At 43.2% G+C, this 21327-nt stretch overlaps 1 protein-coding gene across 1 annotated transcript in view; it reads right to left on the bottom strand.

Annotated features, from left to right (window-relative positions):
- Nucleotides 1–4104: 4104 nt before the first annotated feature.
- MPPED1 (metallophosphoesterase domain containing 1) overlaps nucleotides 4105–21327 on the bottom strand; it is a 72394-nt gene continuing 55171 nt past the window's right edge. The window contains exons 4-6 of the mRNA XM_032222081.1: nucleotides 18600–18715; nucleotides 10895–11008; nucleotides 4105–4223 (exon numbers count right to left, since the gene is read on the bottom strand). Of these exons, the coding sequence (XP_032077972.1) occupies nucleotides 4105–4223; nucleotides 10895–11008; nucleotides 18600–18715 (349 nt within the window). The remainder of the gene's footprint in view (nucleotides 4224–10894; nucleotides 11009–18599; nucleotides 18716–21327) is intronic.

Here is a 21327-nt window from a genome sequence, read left to right as displayed (position 1 = left end):
AAGCATAAGAAAAAAAAGGCTAGTATGGTTCAGGGGTGGCTTCTTCTGGCTTCTTCTACTGCTGGTTCGCTCAGGGACGTGCTGTGGGTGCGCACACTTGATGCATGCTACGCGCATGCGCAGTAGGTAAAAAAGGTTCCACCACAAACCCACGGTAGACTAAAGCGCGCTCGACGAAAGCGCGTACGTGACGTCATCACAGCGCGACGAAAACAGCACGCTGTGAGCGGTAAACTTAAAATTAATGCGTAAATCTAAACCTAACCCCCCCAAACCTAACCCTAAACCTAAGCCTAAGCCTAACCCTTAACCTAACCCTTAACCTAACCCTAAACCTAACCCTAAACCTAACCCTTAACCTAACGCTAAACCTAACGCTAACCCTTAACCTAACCCTAACCCTAACCCTAATGCTTAACGTAACCCTAAACCTAACCCTAACCCTTAACCTAACCCTAAACCTAACCCTAACCCTTAACCTAACCCTAAACCTAACCCTAAACCTAACCCTTACCTTTATGTGAATCGGCTTGTTTTAATTTAATTTTAATTTTAATTTAATTTATTTTTAATTTTATTTGTCGCGCTGCTGATGACGTCATGTACGCGCTTTCGTCGGGCGCGCTGTAGTCTACCGCGGTTTTGGCGTGCCATGGGTAAAAAATGCTTCTGCGCATGCGCGAAAGCAAAAAACCCAAGATGGTGGCACCTATGGCGCCGCCGATAGAACCGGTTTGGGTGTGTGGCTGGCCGAGTTACTACCTACTCGGCCGAACGGGTAGGAACCCACATCTGGTATGGCTGGTTTAAAGAAAAGAAGAACTAGGGCTGACATGATAACAGTATTTTAATATTTGAGAGGCTGCCACAAAGAAAAGGGACTCATCCTATTTTCCAAAGCACCCGAAGGCAGGACAAGAAACAAGGGAGGGAAACTAATCAAGGAGAGAAGCAACTTGGAATTAAGGAGAAACTTCCCAACAGTGAGAACAATTAACCAGTGGAACAGAAGTTGCCTTCAGAAGTTGTGGGTGCTTCATCCCTGGAGGTTTTTAAGAAGAGCCTGGACTTGTCGGAAATACTACAGGGTCTCCTGCTTGAGTAGGGGTTGGACTAGAAGACCCCACAAGATCCCTCCCAATTCTATTATTTTGTATTCTGCATGGATGAGAGAGAGAGAGAGAGTTTAAGAGAATTTGAAGGTTTGCACTTTTGGCTACTTTTTGGTCCATTTTAACATCACCCAACTTTTGAACAACAATCCCGTTATCCTAAAAACTGTGGAACCAACAAAGGGTCTTAATACAGTTATTTCCTTTTAAAGATTATAACTCCTTTTGTAACATTCTCACATAAAAATACATAGCATTTTGAAAGAAGTATCATCTCATGGAGAAATATTCAGAGAATATCTCCTGATTGACATACAAGGGGGGGAAAGGGGGAGCTGCTTTTTTTCAAAATGTTCACTGCATTTTGAGGTGTTTGCAATGTGCACGTAAGCCTTCATTTGAGAAATGCAGTTTGTTTCCTCACGATTTTCACTACAAAATCATGATTTTTCACTATAAAATCTATGTTTTAAGAAGCCACATGGAGTCATAGTATAAAATTCCACTACCTGATTGTGTATAATAATAGGTGGCAACTTGTGGAAACATTCTGTGCTTGGGAAATCTATAAGAAATTAATCTTTATTTTTTGTTGCTAGCTTGCTGGCATGCAAGCCTTAATTTGCATTTAGTCATTTGCTCATCTCACATACCCGCATACCTCAGTTAGGAGTGAGGGAAGCTAATCCACAAAAACAAATTGTTAAAAAAAAGAGGGTTACCCTACAGCGGTGATGGCTAACATTTTTCCCATCGCGTGCCAAAAGTGGGGGGAGCGCAGGGGAGTTACGCGCGGGCGGGCCCACACCCATAATGCTATGCGCACGACCCCCACCCTCCCTCCCGCTTTTGATGCACGATAGATCCGCTTTTCGCTCTCCCCAGGCTCCAGAGGCTTTCTCGGCACTTGGGGAGGGTGAAAACAGCTTCCGGAAGCCTCCAGAGGGCAAAAAACGGTCCTAACCAAACTTCCGTTCCTGAACTTCTGGTTTGTGGATTGGGTTGTTTTTCGCCCTCCGAAGGCTTCAGGGAAGCCTCTGGAAGGCAAAAAATGGCCGAAAAAGAAGGCCGAAGTCAGCTGGCCAGGGCGCACTAACAAATGGCTCCGTGTGTCACTTGTGGCACACATGCCATCACAACCCTACAGTGAGAAATCTTCTCTGTGGCTGAAAATATTGGTCAGTTGCTGAATAATATCACAGATCCAGTTAAGCTGAAGCTGCAAATGATGCCAGGGAAGCTCCTGGGCACCACAATAACAAAATAACCCTTTCATGTTCAGTTGTGACATAGTGAGAAACAGATGTGTACATAGCATTTAGCACTTTTCATGGTCTTGGCTTGTGAATCAATCAATCAATCTTCAATGTGAAAATGTTTGCTTTCCATATCTGGAGACTTCTGTACCTCTGATTTTACAGAACTAGCAACTGCATTGAATTTCTTCTAATGCTAGTGATCACATTGAAGTGATTCTTCGTGCTTGACGTCAGGATTGCTATGTCTGATTTATCAATGATGTGCTATCTATTCAGTGCTGATTTTTTTAAAATCTTGCCATTATTTTTTTTATAAATAACTCAAGGCAGTGAACGTATTTATTACTCCTTCCTCAACTCCTATTTTCCCCACAATAACAACCTTGTTATTGGTTATTGGACTGAGAGAGAATGATTGGCTCAAAGTCATCCAGCCAGTTTTCATATCTAAGATGGGACTAAAACCAGTGGTGGGATGCTGCTGGTTTAACAACTGGTCTGGTGAGCGCATGCACAGCGCTGAAAATGGAGCATTTAGAAGCTCAGCTGCTTACCTTCCAAGTCAGCAACGGTAAATAGAACAGCTGGGGGAGGGAATCAGCTGTGCCATGCAATTGAGATGAGCTAGAAAGCAGGAAATAAAGGATAGAATAGAGCAGGGGTGGGTGGGCGGGGCCAGCTGATTGTCGGAGCGAACCGGTTCGCCTGAACCTGTCCGAACTGACTGAATACCAGCTGTGACTAAAGCTCACTGTCTCCTGATTTCTAGCCTGATACCTTAACCACTAGGCCAAACTGGCTTTCAGTCCCAATGATCATACAGATCGGTCTTATCCAGGATCACTGCTATGACCAAATTATATGTAAAAACAACAGCAAAAACCAACAACAGGACCCGAACAACCTGTTTAATTTGCTTTGGGTAACTGTGGCTTCTACCTGATGCTTCCACATCATTGCTCAAGAAAAATTCAGCGGAGGCCACTGCTATCGGCCTTAAGAAAAATTCAGTGGAGGCCACAACCTAAAAGTTTGTAGATAAGATTTAAAAGTAGCAGAATATCTTACTTATCGGGAGGAAAAATTAATTCCTGAGTTTTCATCTGATTTTAAAACCACATCATTTTTAAAATGTTTCTGTTGTGAACACAAAATTCAGTAATTCATATTATAACAATTTTCTTTCCACGTTCTTTCCCTGTTGCAAACAAGAGTTGCTGTTTTTCTGAACAGAAAGAATAGGTATAGACTTCGAAACAATGTAGGATAAGACTATTATTCTTTTGGTGATTACATGGAGATACTGTTTAAAGAAAGTGTATTTCACACAATCACAAATTTTGACTCTCGGTGTGATTATTCCTCTGTACAGATATAAATGAAAAGGCTGTTACTGAACACACATATAAAACTGCAAGCATTCATAACAAATCATGTTGCTGAAGAGATGTGTCCTTTCATAAATTCAATACAGCATATGGAATATACAAAATGCACCAATGTCTATAATGCAGAAGTTGTTTCCTTTTTCATATTAACAATTTTTTTTAAAACAATGAAATGCTAAACCCAGGAATACACTTTCCAAAGGTTGTGATGCCAAACGCCTTTGTTACTTGTCCATTTCTATCTTTCCACATTGTCTATAAAGAACAATAAAAATAATGCCACAATCTCATGGTTACTTGGCTCTTTTACAGTGGCATAAATTACATATTTCCATTCTGGCACAATTATGTGTTTCTTGGAGTAGGTAAATCAATTACTATAGGTGGATTCAATGGCTGGTAATTCATGGTACAGACAGAAGCATTCACATAGGTAGTCGTTCCGTCAGCCATAACACCGTAACCTAAAAAAATTAAAAACATTGTTATAAATAAGCTGTTCTTCAGTACACTGTTTCTGTTATACATCAAAGTGTCCCTGTTGGAATCTGAATCTGTGGGGGAAGATGAGCTGGAACGAGAGCCGATAGAAATTGAGAGGGCATCTCTGTTGGCCTTGCGGGAAACTGGGAAAGGGTAGAGTCAAGGCTTTTCAGGATCAGAAAGGCTTGGAGACAGGGAGGAGAAGGAAAGACACAGCTCAGACGAAGAGTAAGGACCACCCACTCCTGATCCTAGAACTCGGAGAGAAGAGAGAAGGCAAGAACGCAGACTGAGCCGGCTACTAGGGAAGAGAGTGTCCCACCCACCCCCTTCAGAGCCAACAGAAATTGAGTGGGCAGCTCTGTTGGCCTTGGGGGAAACTAGAAAAGGGTAGAGTCAAGGCTTTTCAGGATCAGAAAGGCTTGCAGACAGGGAGGAGGAGGAAAGACAGAGCTCACTTGAAGAGCAAGGACCACCCACTCCTGATCCTAGAACTCGGAGAGAAGAGAGAAGGGGAGAACTCAGACTTAACCGGCTACTAGGGAGAAGAGTGTCCCGCCCCCTTCACAAGGCACACCTGGGGATTGAGAGGTAAGGAGGTGCCAGTGGGAGGGGCATTTGTCAGTAACAAGTACTGAATCTGTAGAGCCTTGTGTGCACTTGCTGACCCCTGGAGATTACTGTGCTCTGTCCTGTAGTGCTTGTACTGTTTGCCTGCTTCACTGAACTTCTTGCCCTGGTTACTGTTTGGCTAACCTTGCTTACTGAACTGCTGGAGGTGCACATGAGAGTTTTGCTCCAGGACTTGTAATGCACATGGGGACGTTCGGGGGCAAAGTTGGAGCAATAAAGGGGAGTTAGACCTGTTCTCTGGCTATGTTGCTTTCATGCCACGCCCCATTACACAAAGTTTGGCCGTATAAAAATTCTAATTCATCCCATTGAACATCAATCAATCACAGCACTAAACATGAATGCCTTCTTGAATCCAAGCAAACAGCACTCTGATGCCCCCTCCTCTTTTGTGAAGAATAGTTTCCCATCCCTACAATTTAAATAATTCCCTGTACAATTTAGGGCCCCTCTGCAATGAATTTCCCCTCTCTAAAACTTTAACATTAAAACTGAATTGAGATTAGGCCCCCTCCAACTGAATGCACGATTCTACTTGGTTCTTCAAGAAGAAAATGGGGCTCTTCTTATGAAATCATCATTAGTTAAGGATGAAGGATGTTTAAACAACTATAGTCAATTAAAAGTGGAGGTATAATGATGTTAATATGGTAAACATTTGAGTTAAGATATTTGAATTAATATGAAATAATGGAAGAGATGCACCAAAACATGTTGTAACCAGCTGATATACTTTTTTTTTGATAATATATATTTGATAATATATACCTGTGTTCGTTTTTTTTCCTCTTTTTTTTTGTTTTTTGTTTTTTATTCCCTGCCTTGTTTTTTGTTCTTTTTGTCTTTTTTGCTCTTTGTGTGTGTGTGTGTGTGTGTGTGTTTTCTTTTTTGAGTTTTTCTTTTCCCACTGGTGTGGGTATGTGTTGTTTAAGAATATTATTATTATTAATATCTTTAAATAGTAATTACAGTCAAATGAAAATGGATATATGATGATGGTGATATGTATGAATATCTAAGTTAAAATGCTTGAGTTATGTTTGTTGACTGTGGAGGAGATGTACCAAAGTTTATTTGTGACCGACTGATACACTTTTTATAGCATGTAAAGAAAGATGTTGTACCTGTTTCAAATTAAAAATTAAATTTTTTTTTAATAAATGAAATCATCATTCAAATCAGTGGTGAAGTCTAATTTTTTTCCCCACCGGTTCTGTGGGCATGGCGTGGGGGTGTGTGTCATGTGACTGGGTGGCCGTGGCTATATAGTCATGTGACTGGGGGACAGACTGGGGGACAGAACTCACTTTAACAATGTCCTCCTGGAGCAGGGAGTTGGACTAGATGACCTCCAGGTCCCTTCCAGCTCTGAATTGCTGTGCTATTTTAAAGTCTCCTCTGAAGCTGCGTCCAGTGCCAGGTTTGTGGCCTTCCTCCCTCTTCTTTTTCCCTCCATCCCTCCCTCCCCCTCCCTCCCTCTCTTTCTTTCTTTCTTTCTTTCTTTTTCCCTGCCCTCCTCTTCCTTTTTTCTTTCTTTCTTTCTTTCTTCTCACTTCCCTCCATCCCTTTTGTCTCCCATCCTCTCTCTCACCCTCTCTCTTTCTTTCTTTCCTTTTTCTTTTTCCCCTCCATTCTCTCCTTTCTTCTTTTCTTTCTTTTCTTTCCTCTCCCTCTCCTCTCTCTCTCTTCTTCTCACTTCCCCCCTTTTTTCCTTTTTCCTTTTCCTCTTTTTTTTCTCCCTTCTTTTCTTTTCTCTTTCTTTCTTTCTTTCTTTCTTTCTTTCTTTCTTTCTTCCTTCCTTCCTTCCTTTCTTTCTTTATTTCACAGCACACCCCATCGCCTCTGTTTTTGGTCTAGCAGGCCTCAGGGAAGCCTCCTGGGAGCAAAAACAGACCCCAAATGCTAAAAAAAAAGTTAAAAAAAGTTCCTACCATCATACAGCACAACTGATCGGTGGAATTTTTTTCTACTTTGTTAAGCATTTGTTTAATACCAGTTCAGAAAAACCGGCCCAAACCAGCAGCATTTCACCCCTGGTCCAAATGAATGGATATTAAGCCTCTGTTCAAGGCAGGGTCTTTGCATGTTGGACCTGGAGGTCTCCATAGAATTCAGATTCCTTTCAGATATTCTGAAGCCAAATTAAATGTACATCCAGAGTGAATTAAGAAGAAAAAAGGAAAAAGCATATGTACCATCAGAGCATTACGGTTTACTTGCTCTGTTTCTTGCTTTTACCCCTATAAAGATATTTTCGACATTAAGAGCTTTTAAATAGTACTGTGTTTTCCCCAAAATAAGGGTCTTATTTTCTTTTGAACCCCAAAATAAGCACTTGCCCTTATTTTCAGGGAGATCTTATTATTTTTGAGGTGCAGGAGGTGGCTGCTGCTGTGTTGCAATATTTTCAGGGAGAGCTTATTTTGGGGGGAGGGCTTATTTTAGCACATGCGCTTAAAAGCCTGATTGGGCTTATTATCCGGGGAGGTCTTATTTTCAGGGAAACAGGGTATTCAGAGGCTGAACATCTGTTACTTCTATATAACTGAATGTCACAATGATCCATGTCTCCCTTCATAAGTTGGCTTTGTTGCTACCCTTCAGATACGAATGTTTCGAAATAACCTATTAATTGCAGCAGGTTCTATATGCTATGGAATTTGACAGAGTGCAATTCAGCTCAGAGGTGGTTCCTACCAGTTCAGCCAAGTAGGTAGTAACTCGGCCTCCCATGCCCCCGAACCAGTTTTATCTGCGGTGCCATAGGCACCACCATCTTGTTTTTTGCTTCTGCGCATGCACAGAAGCATTTTTTTTACTACTGCGCATGCGCACGTGCTCCTAAAGCGCATCCCTGAGTGAACCGGCAGTAGCAGAAGCCAGAACCCACCCCTGCTTCAGCTAAAGTATAGAGACCTTTTGCATAGAGCAAATCATAAAGTAAAGGCTGAAGGAAATTTATTTTACAGAGAAGCAAAATGCAGACATTTGAGGTTAATTATGATTCTGGAAGATCCAAAGTTTCAGACAATTATTATTCCCAAATTATCTTTGAAAAACATATATCTAATTCTAGCAAAAATTTGTTGTAGAGTATCTTTTTGGCATTGTATGAAAAATCTTGAGATACAGAGATAATAATGTAGATGTAATAAATGTACGTCGAAAAATAAAGCAGGGTGCAGAGAGGATAATGAGGAACAGCTTTTTACTGAAAATAATAGAATTCTGTCACATGAGGAAGAGGTTTAAAGGCGGATGTTTTTACAAACAATAAGGTTTTCATGAAAATAGACTGGTGGTACAGTAATTATTTCTTTCCCAGAAATTCAATAAATGGACACTTGCTTTTGTCTCTTTAGTTAGTAGCACATATCAGCAGCATCCATGTCATAATGGAACATTCTAGTACTTAGGTTTTTTGTTTATATCATCATTTTGAATAACTTGAGAAATTCAAGGTAAAAATCTACTTTGTTGTTTTATTTTAAATTACTATCATCTGCTGGAAATACACTATATTGCCAAAAGTATTCGCCTACCCATCCAAATAATCAGAATCAGGTGTTCCAATCACTTCTATGGCCACAGGTGTATAAAACCAAGTACCTAGGCATGCAGACTGTTTTTAAAAACATTGGTGAAAGGATGGGTCGCTCTCAGGAGGTCAGTGAATTCCAGCGTGGAACTGTGATAGGATGCCACCTGTGCAACAAATCCAGTCGTGGAATTTCCTCGCTCCTAAATATTCCACAGTCCACTGTCAGCTGTATTATAAGAACATGGAAGTGTTTGGGAACGACAGCAACTCAGCCACGAAATGGTAGGCCACGTAAACTTGTCCAACATCAGTGTGTGACCTCACAAATGCGCTTCTGGAAGAATGGTCAAAAATTCCCATAAACACACTCCTGAACCTTGTGGACAGCCTTCCCTGAAGAGTTGAAGCTGTTATAGCTGCCAAGGGTGGACCAACGTCATATTGAGCCCTATGGATTAGGAATGGGATGTCACTTACAGTAAGTTCATATGCGAGTAAAGGCAGGTGAGCGAATACTTTTGGCAATATAGTGTATATTAGCAATAGCAATAGCAGTTAGACTTATATACCGCTTCATAGGGCTTTCAGCCCTCTCTAAGCGGTTTACAGAGTCAGCATATTGCCCCCAACAACAATCCGGGTCCTCATTTTACCCACCTCGGAAGGATGGAAGGCTGAGTCAACCTTGAGCTGGTGAGATTTGAACAGCTGAACTGCAGAACTGCAGTCAGCTGAAGTAGCCTGTAGTGCTGCATTTAACCACTGCGCCATCTCGGCTCTTATTATATATTCCTGTTCCTTTTACTGTGTTTATTGCTTAATAGATGCTGGTATGAAATAGTGGAAAGAGCTCCATTGTAGAGTCTGAGCCAACACTAAACTGGTAGTCCTCAACCTATGACCACAATTGAGCCCAATTGTGAATCACTGCAGTTGATGAGTTAGTAAACCAGTTTGTTAAAGGAATCTGGCTTCTCCGTTGACTTTGTTTGTCAGAAGGTGGCAAAAGGGGATTACTGTACATGAAGTTGGGACACAGCACCAGCCCTAAAAATGAACCAATTGCCAAACATATGAACTTTGAGCACATGATCGTTGGACGCTGAAAAGGCCATAACTTGGAAAATGAGCATAAGTCACTTTTTTCAGGGCTGCTATAACTTTCAATGCTCACTAAACTGTTGTAAGTTGAGGACTACTCTATCTGTATATTTCTGCCACTGAAAGCAGGTTCCCGAGCGCCGTTTTCAGCTGCAATGGCCTCCTACAACCCTCTTCCAGTGAAAACGGAGCTCGGGAAAGCCGCACGTGACTCTTGCGAGCTCAGTTTTCGGCTGTGGCAGCCTCCTGCAACCCACAGCCAGCAAAAAAGGAGCTCTGTTTTTGCTGGCGGAGACACTGTGGGCCAGTCCTGCGCTGTTCCCAGGGCAGCTTCCTCAGGCCAGATCTAAGCATCTTGATCCGGCCCCCAGGCCTTGGGTTTGACACCCCTGGGCTAGAGTTGGCATTACTAGTTGATAAAAAGTAGGTCCTTCAAGGGGATCCATAGGAGGGGTTCACCGACAAAAGGGCGAACGACAAAACCGCGCCCGACTAAACCGCGTCGCTGATGTCATCAACTGGGCGACAACAGCGCAGAGACAGAAGCACGCTGTAAACCCTAAACCTAAACTTAACCCCTAACCCTAAACCTAACCCTAAACCTAACCCTAAACCTAACCCTTAACCTAACCCTAAACCTAACCCTTAACCTAACCCTAACCCTAACCCTAACCCTAACCCTAACCCTAACCCTAACCCTAACCTAACCCTAACCCTAACCCTAACCCTAACCCTAACCCTAACCCTAACCTAACCCTAAACCTAACCCTTAACCTAACCCTAACCCTAACCCTTAACCTAACCCTAACCCTACCCCTACCCCTACCCCTACCCCTACCCCTACCCCTACCCCTACCCCTACCCCTAACCCTAACCCTTAACCTAACCCTAAACCTAACCCTAAAGCTAACCCTAAAGCTAACCCTTACCTTAAGTTAAATCGGCTTTCTTTCGACGCGCTATTTAAAGCGCCCTTCTTTCTCCACACTGGCTGTTGTCGCCACGTTGATGACGTCAGCGACGCAGTTTAGTCCGGCGCGGTTTTGTCATTCACCCTTTTGTCGGGTCACGATAGGAGGGACTATATGTGGTGGTGGGGAGTCAACATAGTGGCCATGATTGTACAGTTGCCTTATAACCATTTTTTGTCCTCCTCTAGGGACACAATTACTCACTCTTGCTCCTCGCTGTGCAAAGACTGATTTTTAACATCTTATTCAATGTGACAGAAGTTTTTTTTATAGCCCAAAGCAGAGGGGATTGAAGTGCAATCAATCAACATATCTCTTGCCTACTCCAGTGAATATCTCAACAACTTTGTGTTATTCATTTTAATTTTCATGCATGAAAATAAGACACACGCATACAATTCCTGACCTTCATGAATGTGTCCGAAAACATGCAGTCGTGGCTGTATTCGTCTCTGGATTGTATTCAGCAGCTCAACACATCCCACCCGTTGCATTTTCTTAGGAACCCAGTCTAGAAAACCTTCAAAATAAGAAACAAACACAATTCATAAGGTGCTGAAAAACTTTATATCTCAAATTCAAGACTCTACTTCTTTCTATATCTAGCTCTTCTAGCTGGAAACCTATTTTTGTTCATGTACAGAAATAAGAGTGAATGACAATCATACAATCGAATAAAATTGAATGATGATGTATACAAGCACGAGGTGTTATATAAGGTGACCAGATTTTCAGATTGGTAAAGAGGGACACCATTGACCGGGGGCGGGGGGGGGCAGCTTGATTAAAAATTTTATATTTTGTCAAAAGGTCACACAAGGCGATTACATGACCCCAGGATACTGAAAGCATCATAAATATGAATCTGTTGCCAAACATCAAAATTTTGATCACGTGACCATGAGGATGCTTCAATGGTTGCTAAGTGTGAAAAATGGTCGCTAAGTGTGAAAAATGGTCATCAGTCACTTTTTTCAATGCCATTGTCACTAAATGAACTGTTTGAAAGCTAAAGCTAGCTTGCATTATGCTAGCTTACATTTTCAAGAGAGAGAAGCTAAACTCCTTATTAGAATTGAAATAGAAATTAGTAGAGTAGAGTAGAGTAGAGTAGAGTAGAGTAGAGTAGAGTAGAGTAGAGTAGAGTAGAGTAGAGTAGAGTAGTTTATTAGCCAAGTGTGATTGGACACACAAGGAATTTGTCTTCGGTGTACATAAAAAAAAATAGAATACAACACTTAGGGACTTTTTTAACACACACACCCGGGACGCGGGAAAAATTGTGAAAAAGCGTGACTACTGTATATACTCGAGTATAAGCCTAGTTTTTCAGCCCACTTTTTGGGCTGAAAAAAGCCGCCTCGGCTTATACTTGAGTCAGTGAAAAATTTGCCCGAAATGGAGGAGAAAAAGGGGCGGGGCCATGCCGCTGGGTGACACTCGTGAATGGCCCAGTGCCCCTGTGAGTTTCCCCTCCCTCTGTGTCAGTTTGCCGCGCAGCGCGCACCGCACCATCCCCCCTCCTCACGTTCTAATGTAATGCAGGCCTGTCTTACGATTCCCCTTCCTCCCCCTCCTGCTGCTCTGCAACGATGTCCCACCTCCTCCTTGTTATAGCAAGCAGCCACATAGCGATGTCCCACCTCCTCTGGTACAGTGATCCAATGATAGGAATCACTGTGCCGTGTGTCATAGGAGGCGGGACATCGCTCCCGCGGCTGCACGGGACATCATCATCACAGCGGGACATCAGCATCATGAGGTGAGTGAAGTATTTCATTGAATACACCACTAGTTTACTGTTTTTCTTTGAAATAAATATTCAAAAACATTATTGGTATCTATTTTTATTTTTGAAATTTACCGGTAGCTGCTGCATTTCCCATCCTAGGCTTATACTCGAGTCAATAACTTTTCCAGTTTTTTGTGGTAAAATTAGGTGCCTCGGCTTATATTCGGGTCGGCCTATACTCGAGTATATACGGTATTCCGCCAAAAGCAGGACGTCTGGTCACCTTAGTGTTATAGTCAATCTACCAACTAAAAGCTGCATTTGTGTGTGTGTGTGTGTGTGTGTGTGTGTGTGTGTAAGATAGAGATGGTTCTAATAAATGCAAATATACAATTTTGGTCAAAAAACACAAAAGAAAGTCTCAATAAAATGTATCGGATAATTTTATTATTCTTTTACCTGTACATTAGGATGTGGTTTATTGTTGGGGTATAACCAGAGGTGGGGTCCTACCAGTTCGCACCTATTCAGTAGAACCAGTTTGTCAAATCTACTGAACCTGTTAGAAGAGGTTCCACCAGTGGACCCAGAAAGCAGGCCACACCTACAGAAGAGGTTCCCAAAATTTTTGAAACCCATCACTGGTCCTTGGATATGATTATTCTACACTATCAAGCTCATATTTATAAAACCCAGTGCCTCTGTGAAAGGTAAGGATGACTACTGCGTTTGTGGTGCAATCAGAACATTGCATGTGTTGAAGTTGTTTTAACACAAACCAAAGATGCCTCTTAAAAAACAAGTTTACATCATATTCTTATGCATGCCAGTGCTGTGTGTGAGGTAATTTAAGGTGATTCTGACAAGTGTCGTTGGCATCTTCATATCTGGTCACATGAGCGGCAAGCCACTCCCATCCAGTCACATGGGTGGCAAGACACTCCCACAAAGGAGGCCACACCCACAGAGTACGTTCGAACAATTTTTGAAACCCACCACTGGGTATAACCCAAGTGAAAAATATAAAAGAAGCTCAGATGCCACTTTTGATATTTGTAATGGAGCTAAAATAATTGCGATGTCTTAAATGCAGATTTTTAGCAGAGAAATAATTCACTTAACAGTTTAGGCATTCAACAAAGGAGTTGTCAGCCAATGACAGTAATTTGTAGGAAAAGGATCGAATCTAGGTGTGAAGGGAGCAGTTGACTTTAGTTAAGAACAGTGAATATAATTATTCCTCAGGGCTTCAATATTTGCTTTCTGGCATATTAAAAATTATAATTTGGTGGCAATATTTGGAAAATCCTGGGAATTCTATTCAAGATCTTCATCTTGGGGCAAGTGATTATGGCCCCATTCAGACTGAGATTACGGTATGTCAGAGGAAACTCAGTTCTTCTCCCAATCCTGCTGTTTCCTTGTATTAAATGGATACACAACTTCGTTTGACAGGGTTAAAAACAAATACAAACTACTGTCCACTCTTTCTGTGAGGAGTTATCTTAAGGCTGTGATGGTGAACCTGTGACATGTGTACCACAGGTGGCACACAGAGCCCTCTCTGCGGGCACACCAGCTGTTGCCCCAGCCCAGCTCCACCGCGCATGCCTTGCTGATTTTGGAGGTCTCTGCCGCATATGAGCAAGGGTGCATGTGGGGGACATGCGCATGCATGCATTAGGATGTGTGCGTGCATGCATGGGGGCGCTCACATTGTATTTTGGGGTCTTGCGCGGTTCCCCGTGCACCATTTTGGACCTGGAAGGCTTCCTGCACCAACCTGCAAGCCAAAATGGGGCGTGGGGGGCTGCGCGAGGCCTCCCACTATGTGCCATTTTGGGCCTGGGAGGCCTCCTGCACAAACCTGGAAGCCAAAAAAGGGCAAGGGGGGTTGAGTGCATGGACACAGGGGGCGGGGAATGCCAGGGGGGTCATGCGCACATTGTATTATGGATGCAGGCGCACACAGTTTTGGTGCGCAACAACATAAAGATTAGCCATCACTGTCTTAAGGCATATCTTGAAACTTGTAGGAGAATTCCCATTGAGCCAGGTATGATATGTTTGTTATGATATTATTTTTACAATTCTGTGTTGTCTGAAAAAGATGGATGCAGATCAGTGATCTTCATCCCAAAGAAGGCAGATCCTAGTTCAATGTTGGGGTTCTTCACAGTAGAAGGACTTCAGATGTGGACCAAAGTTGTGAGAATTGGTGAGCTCCCAACTGTTAGGAATATAATCTAACGGTTGGGTTGGCAATATATAAATCATGTAACAATGCTATACCTGTTTCTTTTAATCATACTGTAAAATGTGATTGGTTGCTGTTTCCTCAATCGGCCATAAGAGGGAGCCAGAATGACTGTTAGCTCTTTGTTTGTTAGATACTGGGCTGATCTGATCTGGGTGTTTTGGAAGCTGGCTGTTAGAAAGTGCCGTGAGCTATTGTAAGTTTTGCAACTGCTAGCAAACTTTGAGCACCAGACTGTTTGTATGATTATGGACTATGTTATTTGGATTATTTGGATCCCTTAACTGAAAGACATTGATGAGTGACTGTCTTATCCATGTATGACTTGGATTGTTTGATGGACTGATACCTCTATTTCCATGAAAGTAAAAGCCTACTTAAACTGCAGTGTCTCTGTATGCTGGTTTGTGTGTTCTCCAACAACACTTTCACAATGCTTCTCTGAACGTACTCGCTCTCCCAACGGGGAGCTTACCTAACACCAACCATTAAATCACATTGAAGCAGAGGCTGCAAGAACTCAGCTGGGTGAATGTGGATTTCTGCACAGAGCAATAAGTTGAACTCATTGGCTTCTCAGTGGCTTCTTTCATGCAGAGCTCTGATTGGGGATAATGGCTGAAGAAACCAAGATGATGCATTCTGAGGAGCTAATGAAGCTTCACACGAATGGCAGAATCCAGCTTCAGCACACTTCCAGGTGGGATATGAAAAGAAGGGTGCAGGGTCAAAAAGTCAAGGTGCCATCCATAACAATGCGATCAATCCTCATCCTCATCTTTTAATGACCCCATCATCCCATGAGTGTTTAATGGCCAGATGCCCTTCCTGTCGCCAGTGCAGAGTTTTGTTCAGTAGATATATTCTCAGCGTGCCCAGAGAGAGAAATATCTACCTCTACCTAAGATCGAACTTACAACTTCCTGATTATGAGGCGAGAGCTCCACCTCTAAGACACTGTACCACTCCCATAACAATGCGATCAATGCCCGGCCCTTTTGTGTCTATACAAAACAGGAGTGGGGCTTCAGTCATGTAGTGGTACTGGAATGTTTTCACATGCTGTAGTACACACAAACACACACACACACACACCGCCCCAGTCCTGGAAATAGTCCTTGGCAAATAAGTGAACTATTCCAGAAGCTGGAAGCAGAAAAGGGCAACTGTGTTTTCTTCCATTTCCATTTCTTCCTAGTTATGATAGGCTTGCTGCAGGGGTGGGTTTCTCGCCTCGTTCCAACCGGTTCGGTTGGAATGGCGCCGGCGGCATCCTTGTGCACGCGCGCGGTGCACGCATGCGTACTAGTGTCTGTGCGATGCTCCAGCTGCTCCTGGAAAATCACGCTGGCGCTGTATGCGTCCTGCGCATGCGTGGAAGCGCATAACTCGTCAAAACCGGGTAAGGAGCGTGGGTGGGCGGGTGGGCCCTTCGCCGTTCCCGGAAGTTACTTACTTCCGGGTTCACCGACCAACCGGTTCGCAGGGACCGCCGCGAACCGGTTGAAACCCACCCCTGGCTTGCTGGGGTGAGAATTGCTGAATTTAAAGTGAGGACGGAATTCTCTTAGCTAAGGAAAGTTCAGCTGAATATTGGGAACTGTAATTACACATATTTAACCGGGATAAACAGAAGCGAACGCTTGCCTTATGTGAAAATTAGCAGATTGTTCCGTAGTGCGAATAAATTCCTCTAATAAGTACCTTCATTTTGCTCATTTTAAGAACTTGCTGCTACATTACAGAGGCACAGCTCTGAGTTTCTGTGAAATTGAGGATTTGAGATTGAGGGCAGCAGTTGGAGGTCTTAGGGTATCATGCAGAATGAATCCAACCTGAATGGCCATCTGAGACCTTTCATGAAACCATGTGCCAGGTAAAGCCACAGACTCAGCTTTAGTAAATAGCAGAGATAGCAAAATTGTTCCTGCATCTAACTCTAACTTTGCCATCAGTTGCTTAAACCAGGGGTCCCCAACGTTTTGGACCTCAGGGACCACTAAATTTACAATTTTAAATCCTGTGGATCTAACTGCCAAGTTGATTGTTGGCAACATTGATTTATACTTTTCTGGTGATTGCAGTTATTACTGTTTAACCCACATTTTAAAAGAATGGAAAGAGAAGAATATCTAAGGCAGTCGCTAGGTGTCATAAATTATTCTTAGTTTGTGTAGTCAGGTGTACACAATAAGTTGCAAACATATGGGAAAGCTTCAGAAGGTTGGCATTGCGTGCAGACAAAAACATGTTCAACATAAATAACGCTTAATTTAATGAAGAAGTTAATTTCATGGATTTTAGTTTGCAAAATTTTTGAAGTGGAAATACTTTTTGCCTTTTTCTACACCACCTCATTTACAATGAATTATTTCCAGCCGTGTGACGGCAACTTGAATTTCAAGCCTCTCTTTGCTTGAGCAAAGTTTTGCAACAGCAGAAGTGGGCAAGTTGCCGTACAATACGACGTCCGTGAGAATCCTGCGCAAGGGCACCATATGTAATTGCCAAGGTTCACTGGTTAACAGTGGTGGAAGAACATAAACCAACGAGAAGGGAAAGAACCGGAACATGGTGCAACCAGGTGGTTGCTAGAGGAATGAAATGTGAACAGAAAGGCAAATCAGAAGGGTAATTTGGAAAAGAAGGTAGAGGATTTTTTTTAAATGAAAGAGGAGTGAAGGAGACAATTCATTCTCTCAACTGAACAATTCATACAGTTCCAACCAGATCAGTCACAGCAGGCTGGATTGGAGGGGAAGGGATTGGGCTGTGAGAATTCAGGAGTGAAATGTAGGCGTGGCTTGGTGGGCATGGCAGGGGAAGGATACTGCAAACTCCCTATTCCCACCCCACTAACCTGCTTTTCAGCTCTGTTCTCCTGTGCAGGGCAACAAAAGAAGACCCAGACAATCAGCTGGGACTCCGATCAGCTGGGACTCAGGAGGCAGTGAATAGATGGGGGCGAGGCCAGCCAGAAGTGGCATTTGCCGATTCTCTAAACTACTCAAAATTTCTACCAGAAGCAGTCAGAACCGGCAGCATACCTCCTCTGGCTTATATACTAAGTCCTAGGTTGAAGGACTACAGAAAGGCAGGAAATGAGAGTTGGGTATGAGACAGTGGTGGGTTTCAAAATTTTTTAGAACCTCTTCTGTAGGTGTGGCCTGCTTTGTGGGAGTGGCTTGCTGGCCATGTGACCGGGTGGGCATGGCCAACTTGTAAAATGTGGTGAAACTTACTAACAACGCTCTTGCTTAGCAACCAAACTGTTGGCTCAGAAACTCTGGCATTTGAAGCACGCAAGTCTTAAAGCTGTCAAGTTACAAGACCCTTGCACCCCTAACCCTTTAGAAAAAATCCCCCAGGGGAGTTCAAACTTGATAGCTTTAAGACTTGTGGACTTCAACTCCCAGAATTCCTCCTCTCGCTCTTCATCTTGAGGATGTGCGGACGGACGGGCGGGGGGAGGGAGGGAGCTAGAACTGGTTCTAAAGGGCATGGTAGATTTGTGGAACCTCTTCTATAGAAGAGGTTAGAACTGGCAGGAACCGACCCCTGGTATGAGATAAAAGATTTAGGGGCCTCTGTAATGGGAAGTGTAAAAAAAGTCAAGATGGTAGCTGATCTAAAGCCCCACACATGTTGCACGGAAAAAGGTCAAAACTTCAAAACACAAATTGTGGCTGCCCTTTTGAGTTTGTTTTACCCCTGGCTGTGTGAATGCTCTCGATAGTATCTAATGGTGCCCTATTCACTTGAGAAATGTGATTATTAACTTGTAGAAACTTTTGAGTTGGGAGATACAGCGTTCGCTTGCAGTGAGATGCCTTTTAAAAATTTGCAATGCGAATTTAACTCCGCTTTAACTTTGAATTATTTTATTCCCAGTGATTAACGAAGGACAATCCTCTCAAGAGACTTCACTAATGTTAGGGCAATAAGCAGACATGGACGACTACTGTATTTCAACAACAAAAAATCACCCAGGAACACACCAATTTACATCTGAAGAGCTGCATGGAAAAAGCAAAGCCTGAAAATTGTGATCTGTCCCCAAGGACACGGCAGAGACATATAAATTGAACTGAATCAGATAAGCGTGTTTCAGTGTTTTCTTACCAAGAGGTGGTCCGTGTGTAATAAGAATGTCTATTCCATCTGGAATTAGGTTCCATTTCTCTAAGAGCGCTTGGCCTCGTGGAAGATTGAAGCCCCAGCCATAAAACCAAGGTTGCCTGCCAAAGAAAGGGGAAGGTAAGTCTTCAATGCTTCACACATGCTGTAGTCAGCCAGCTGAGCTCCAGTACAAGAGGAGAAGGCCTCTGAATCCACACAAGCGATGCATCTAATAGCTCAACTCAAATGTTACAAAAGCATCTGTGTGCCACTGCAATTCTGAGTTTATTTATAATGCATGGACACTGGTGTAATCTGAAAAAAACCATTACCATATCTACTTTCAAAGAATATTAATTAATAAGCAATTAATATTACACTTTTACTAATTTTAGAACATTTGAGCCAATGTAGATGACCTCTAAAGTAAAGTAAATTGCCTTGCTTGAGATTTCTGCATTTATTCTCCTACTGTGTTTGGATAATCTCTTTATTATAAAGTGAGTTCCTTCATTCCAAATACCGTATTTTTCAGAGCATAAGATGCACTTCCCCCCCCCCAAAAGAGGGTGAAAATTTGGGTGCATCTTATACACTGAATGTAGCCCCACCCACCACCACCCTTTGGCCTACCAGCAATTTGCCTTCTTGCAGCAAACAGTGAACAGTCTGTTTCAGTTTCAGCACAGCCTGATTAGCACAAGCAGCTGATTGTCGCCTCCTGACGATCAGCTGTTTCAGGCTGCAGGGATTGCCATAACCTATTGCCGCATCCCCGGGCCCCATTTTTGGCCTCCGCATCCCACTTTTGGGCTCTGTGCACCCTGTTTTCGGCCTCTGCATGCCCTATTTTCTGCCCATTTTGATTCCAGCCGCCCAGAAGCTGAAAACGAGATGCGGAGGCGGGTCAGTGAGCAGTAATAGGCTATGACAATCCCTGCAGCCTGAAACAGCTGATCATCGGGAGGCCCCATGATCAGCTCTTTGTGCTAATCAGGCTATGCTGAAACTGAAACAGACTGTTTGCTGTTTGCTGCAAGGAGGCAAATTGCTGGGAGGCAGAGGCAGAATTTTTTTTCTTGTTTTCCTCCCCAAAAGCTAGGTGTGTCTTAAACTTCGGATTGTCTCATACTCTGAAAAATACGGTACCTGTGAAACGTCTTATTTCCTTGACAGAAGCATTTGGACATGATAAGAGCCTAACCTGAAACACATAGGAGAATCAATGCGACACTTAATACAATGTAGGGAAGACATGATAGCAGTGTTCCAACATCTCAGGGAGGGAGTCAAACTATTCCCCAAAGCACTTGAAGGCAGGACAAGAAGCAATGGGTGGAAACTAATCAAGGAGAGAAGCAACTTAGAACTGAGGAGAAATTTCCTGACAGTTAGAACAATTAATCAGTGGAACAACTTGCCTCCAGTAGTTGTGAATGCCCCAGCACTGGAAGTCTTTAAGAAGATGTTGGATAACCATTTGTCTGAAATGGTGTAGGGTTTCCTGCCCAGGCAGGGGGTTGGACTAGAAGACCTCCAAGGTCTCTTCCAACTCTGTTATTCTATTCTAAGAGGTACAAGCAATCCTCAACTTATGGCCACAATTGAGCCCAAAATTTCTGTTGTTCAGTAAGACATTTGTTAAGTGAGTTTTGACCCATTTTATAACTTTTCTTGCCACAGTTCTGGTGAATCACTGAAGTTGATAAGTTAGTAGCCTAGTTGTTAAGTCAATGTGGCTTCCCCAATGACTTTGCTGATCAGAAGGTCGCAAAAGAGGATCACATCATCCTGGGACAGCAGAGGTGGGTTCCGGCAGCTGCTACTGCCGGTTCACTCAGGGCAGTGGTGGATTCCGGATCCTGTTCCAACTGGTATGGTTGGAACGGCTCCGGCGTCACCCACATGGACGCGGGCAGCACACGAACATACACACATGGCGCATGCATGCATTGTACCTGCCAGCGATGCCTCCGCAAGCCTCTGTGATGCCCCAGCTGCTTGACGGAGCATCGCACAGGCACTGTACAGACCATGCACGTGTGCAGAAGCACCGAAGGCTTTAAAGAACAAATAAGGAGCTCGGGTGGGCAGGTGGGCCCTCTGGAGCACCATACCGGAATGGTACCCGGTGCTCCAGGCAGGCTCCGGTATGCCCGTACTGGGGCGTACCGCCTACAACCCACCATTGACTTAGGGACACACTTCACATGCATGCTTGATGCGTGCTATGTGCGCATGCACAGTACTAAAAAATTGAAGTAAGAAACAAGATGGCAGTGCCATAGGTGCTACCAAGAGAACTAGTTCAGGGGCGTAACAGGCCGAGTTACTACCTACTTGGCTGAACCTGTCCAAACTGGTAGGAACCCCACTCTGTGGGACACGGTAAAGGTCGCAAATATGAACCAGTTTCCAAGCATCTGAATTTTGATCACATGATCATGGGGATGCAGTAAAAGGTCGTAACCATGAAAAACTGTGGTAAGTCATAATATTCAGTGCTGGTGTAACTTTGAACAGTCACTAAAGGAACTGTTAAGTCGAGGATTACCTGCATTAACTTTTTTCTTTCGATCTTTGTAAAACTGTTTACATGCGCACCAGTCATTTTTTTTTCTTTTTTGGCTCTTTTTTTTTTTTTTACAAACTAGGAAAATACAATTTTTAACAGGGTAAAATTACCATATCTTTCGGAGTATAAGATGCACCAAGGTTTTGAAGAGGCAAA

Source organism: Thamnophis elegans, chromosome 7, assembly GCF_009769535.1.
Source record: "Thamnophis elegans isolate rThaEle1 chromosome 7, rThaEle1.pri, whole genome shotgun sequence".
Lineage (NCBI taxonomy): Eukaryota > Metazoa > Chordata > Lepidosauria > Squamata > Colubridae > Thamnophis > Thamnophis elegans.
The sequence above is the reverse complement of the archived record's forward strand: the minus strand, read 5'-3'. Positions and strand labels throughout refer to the sequence as shown.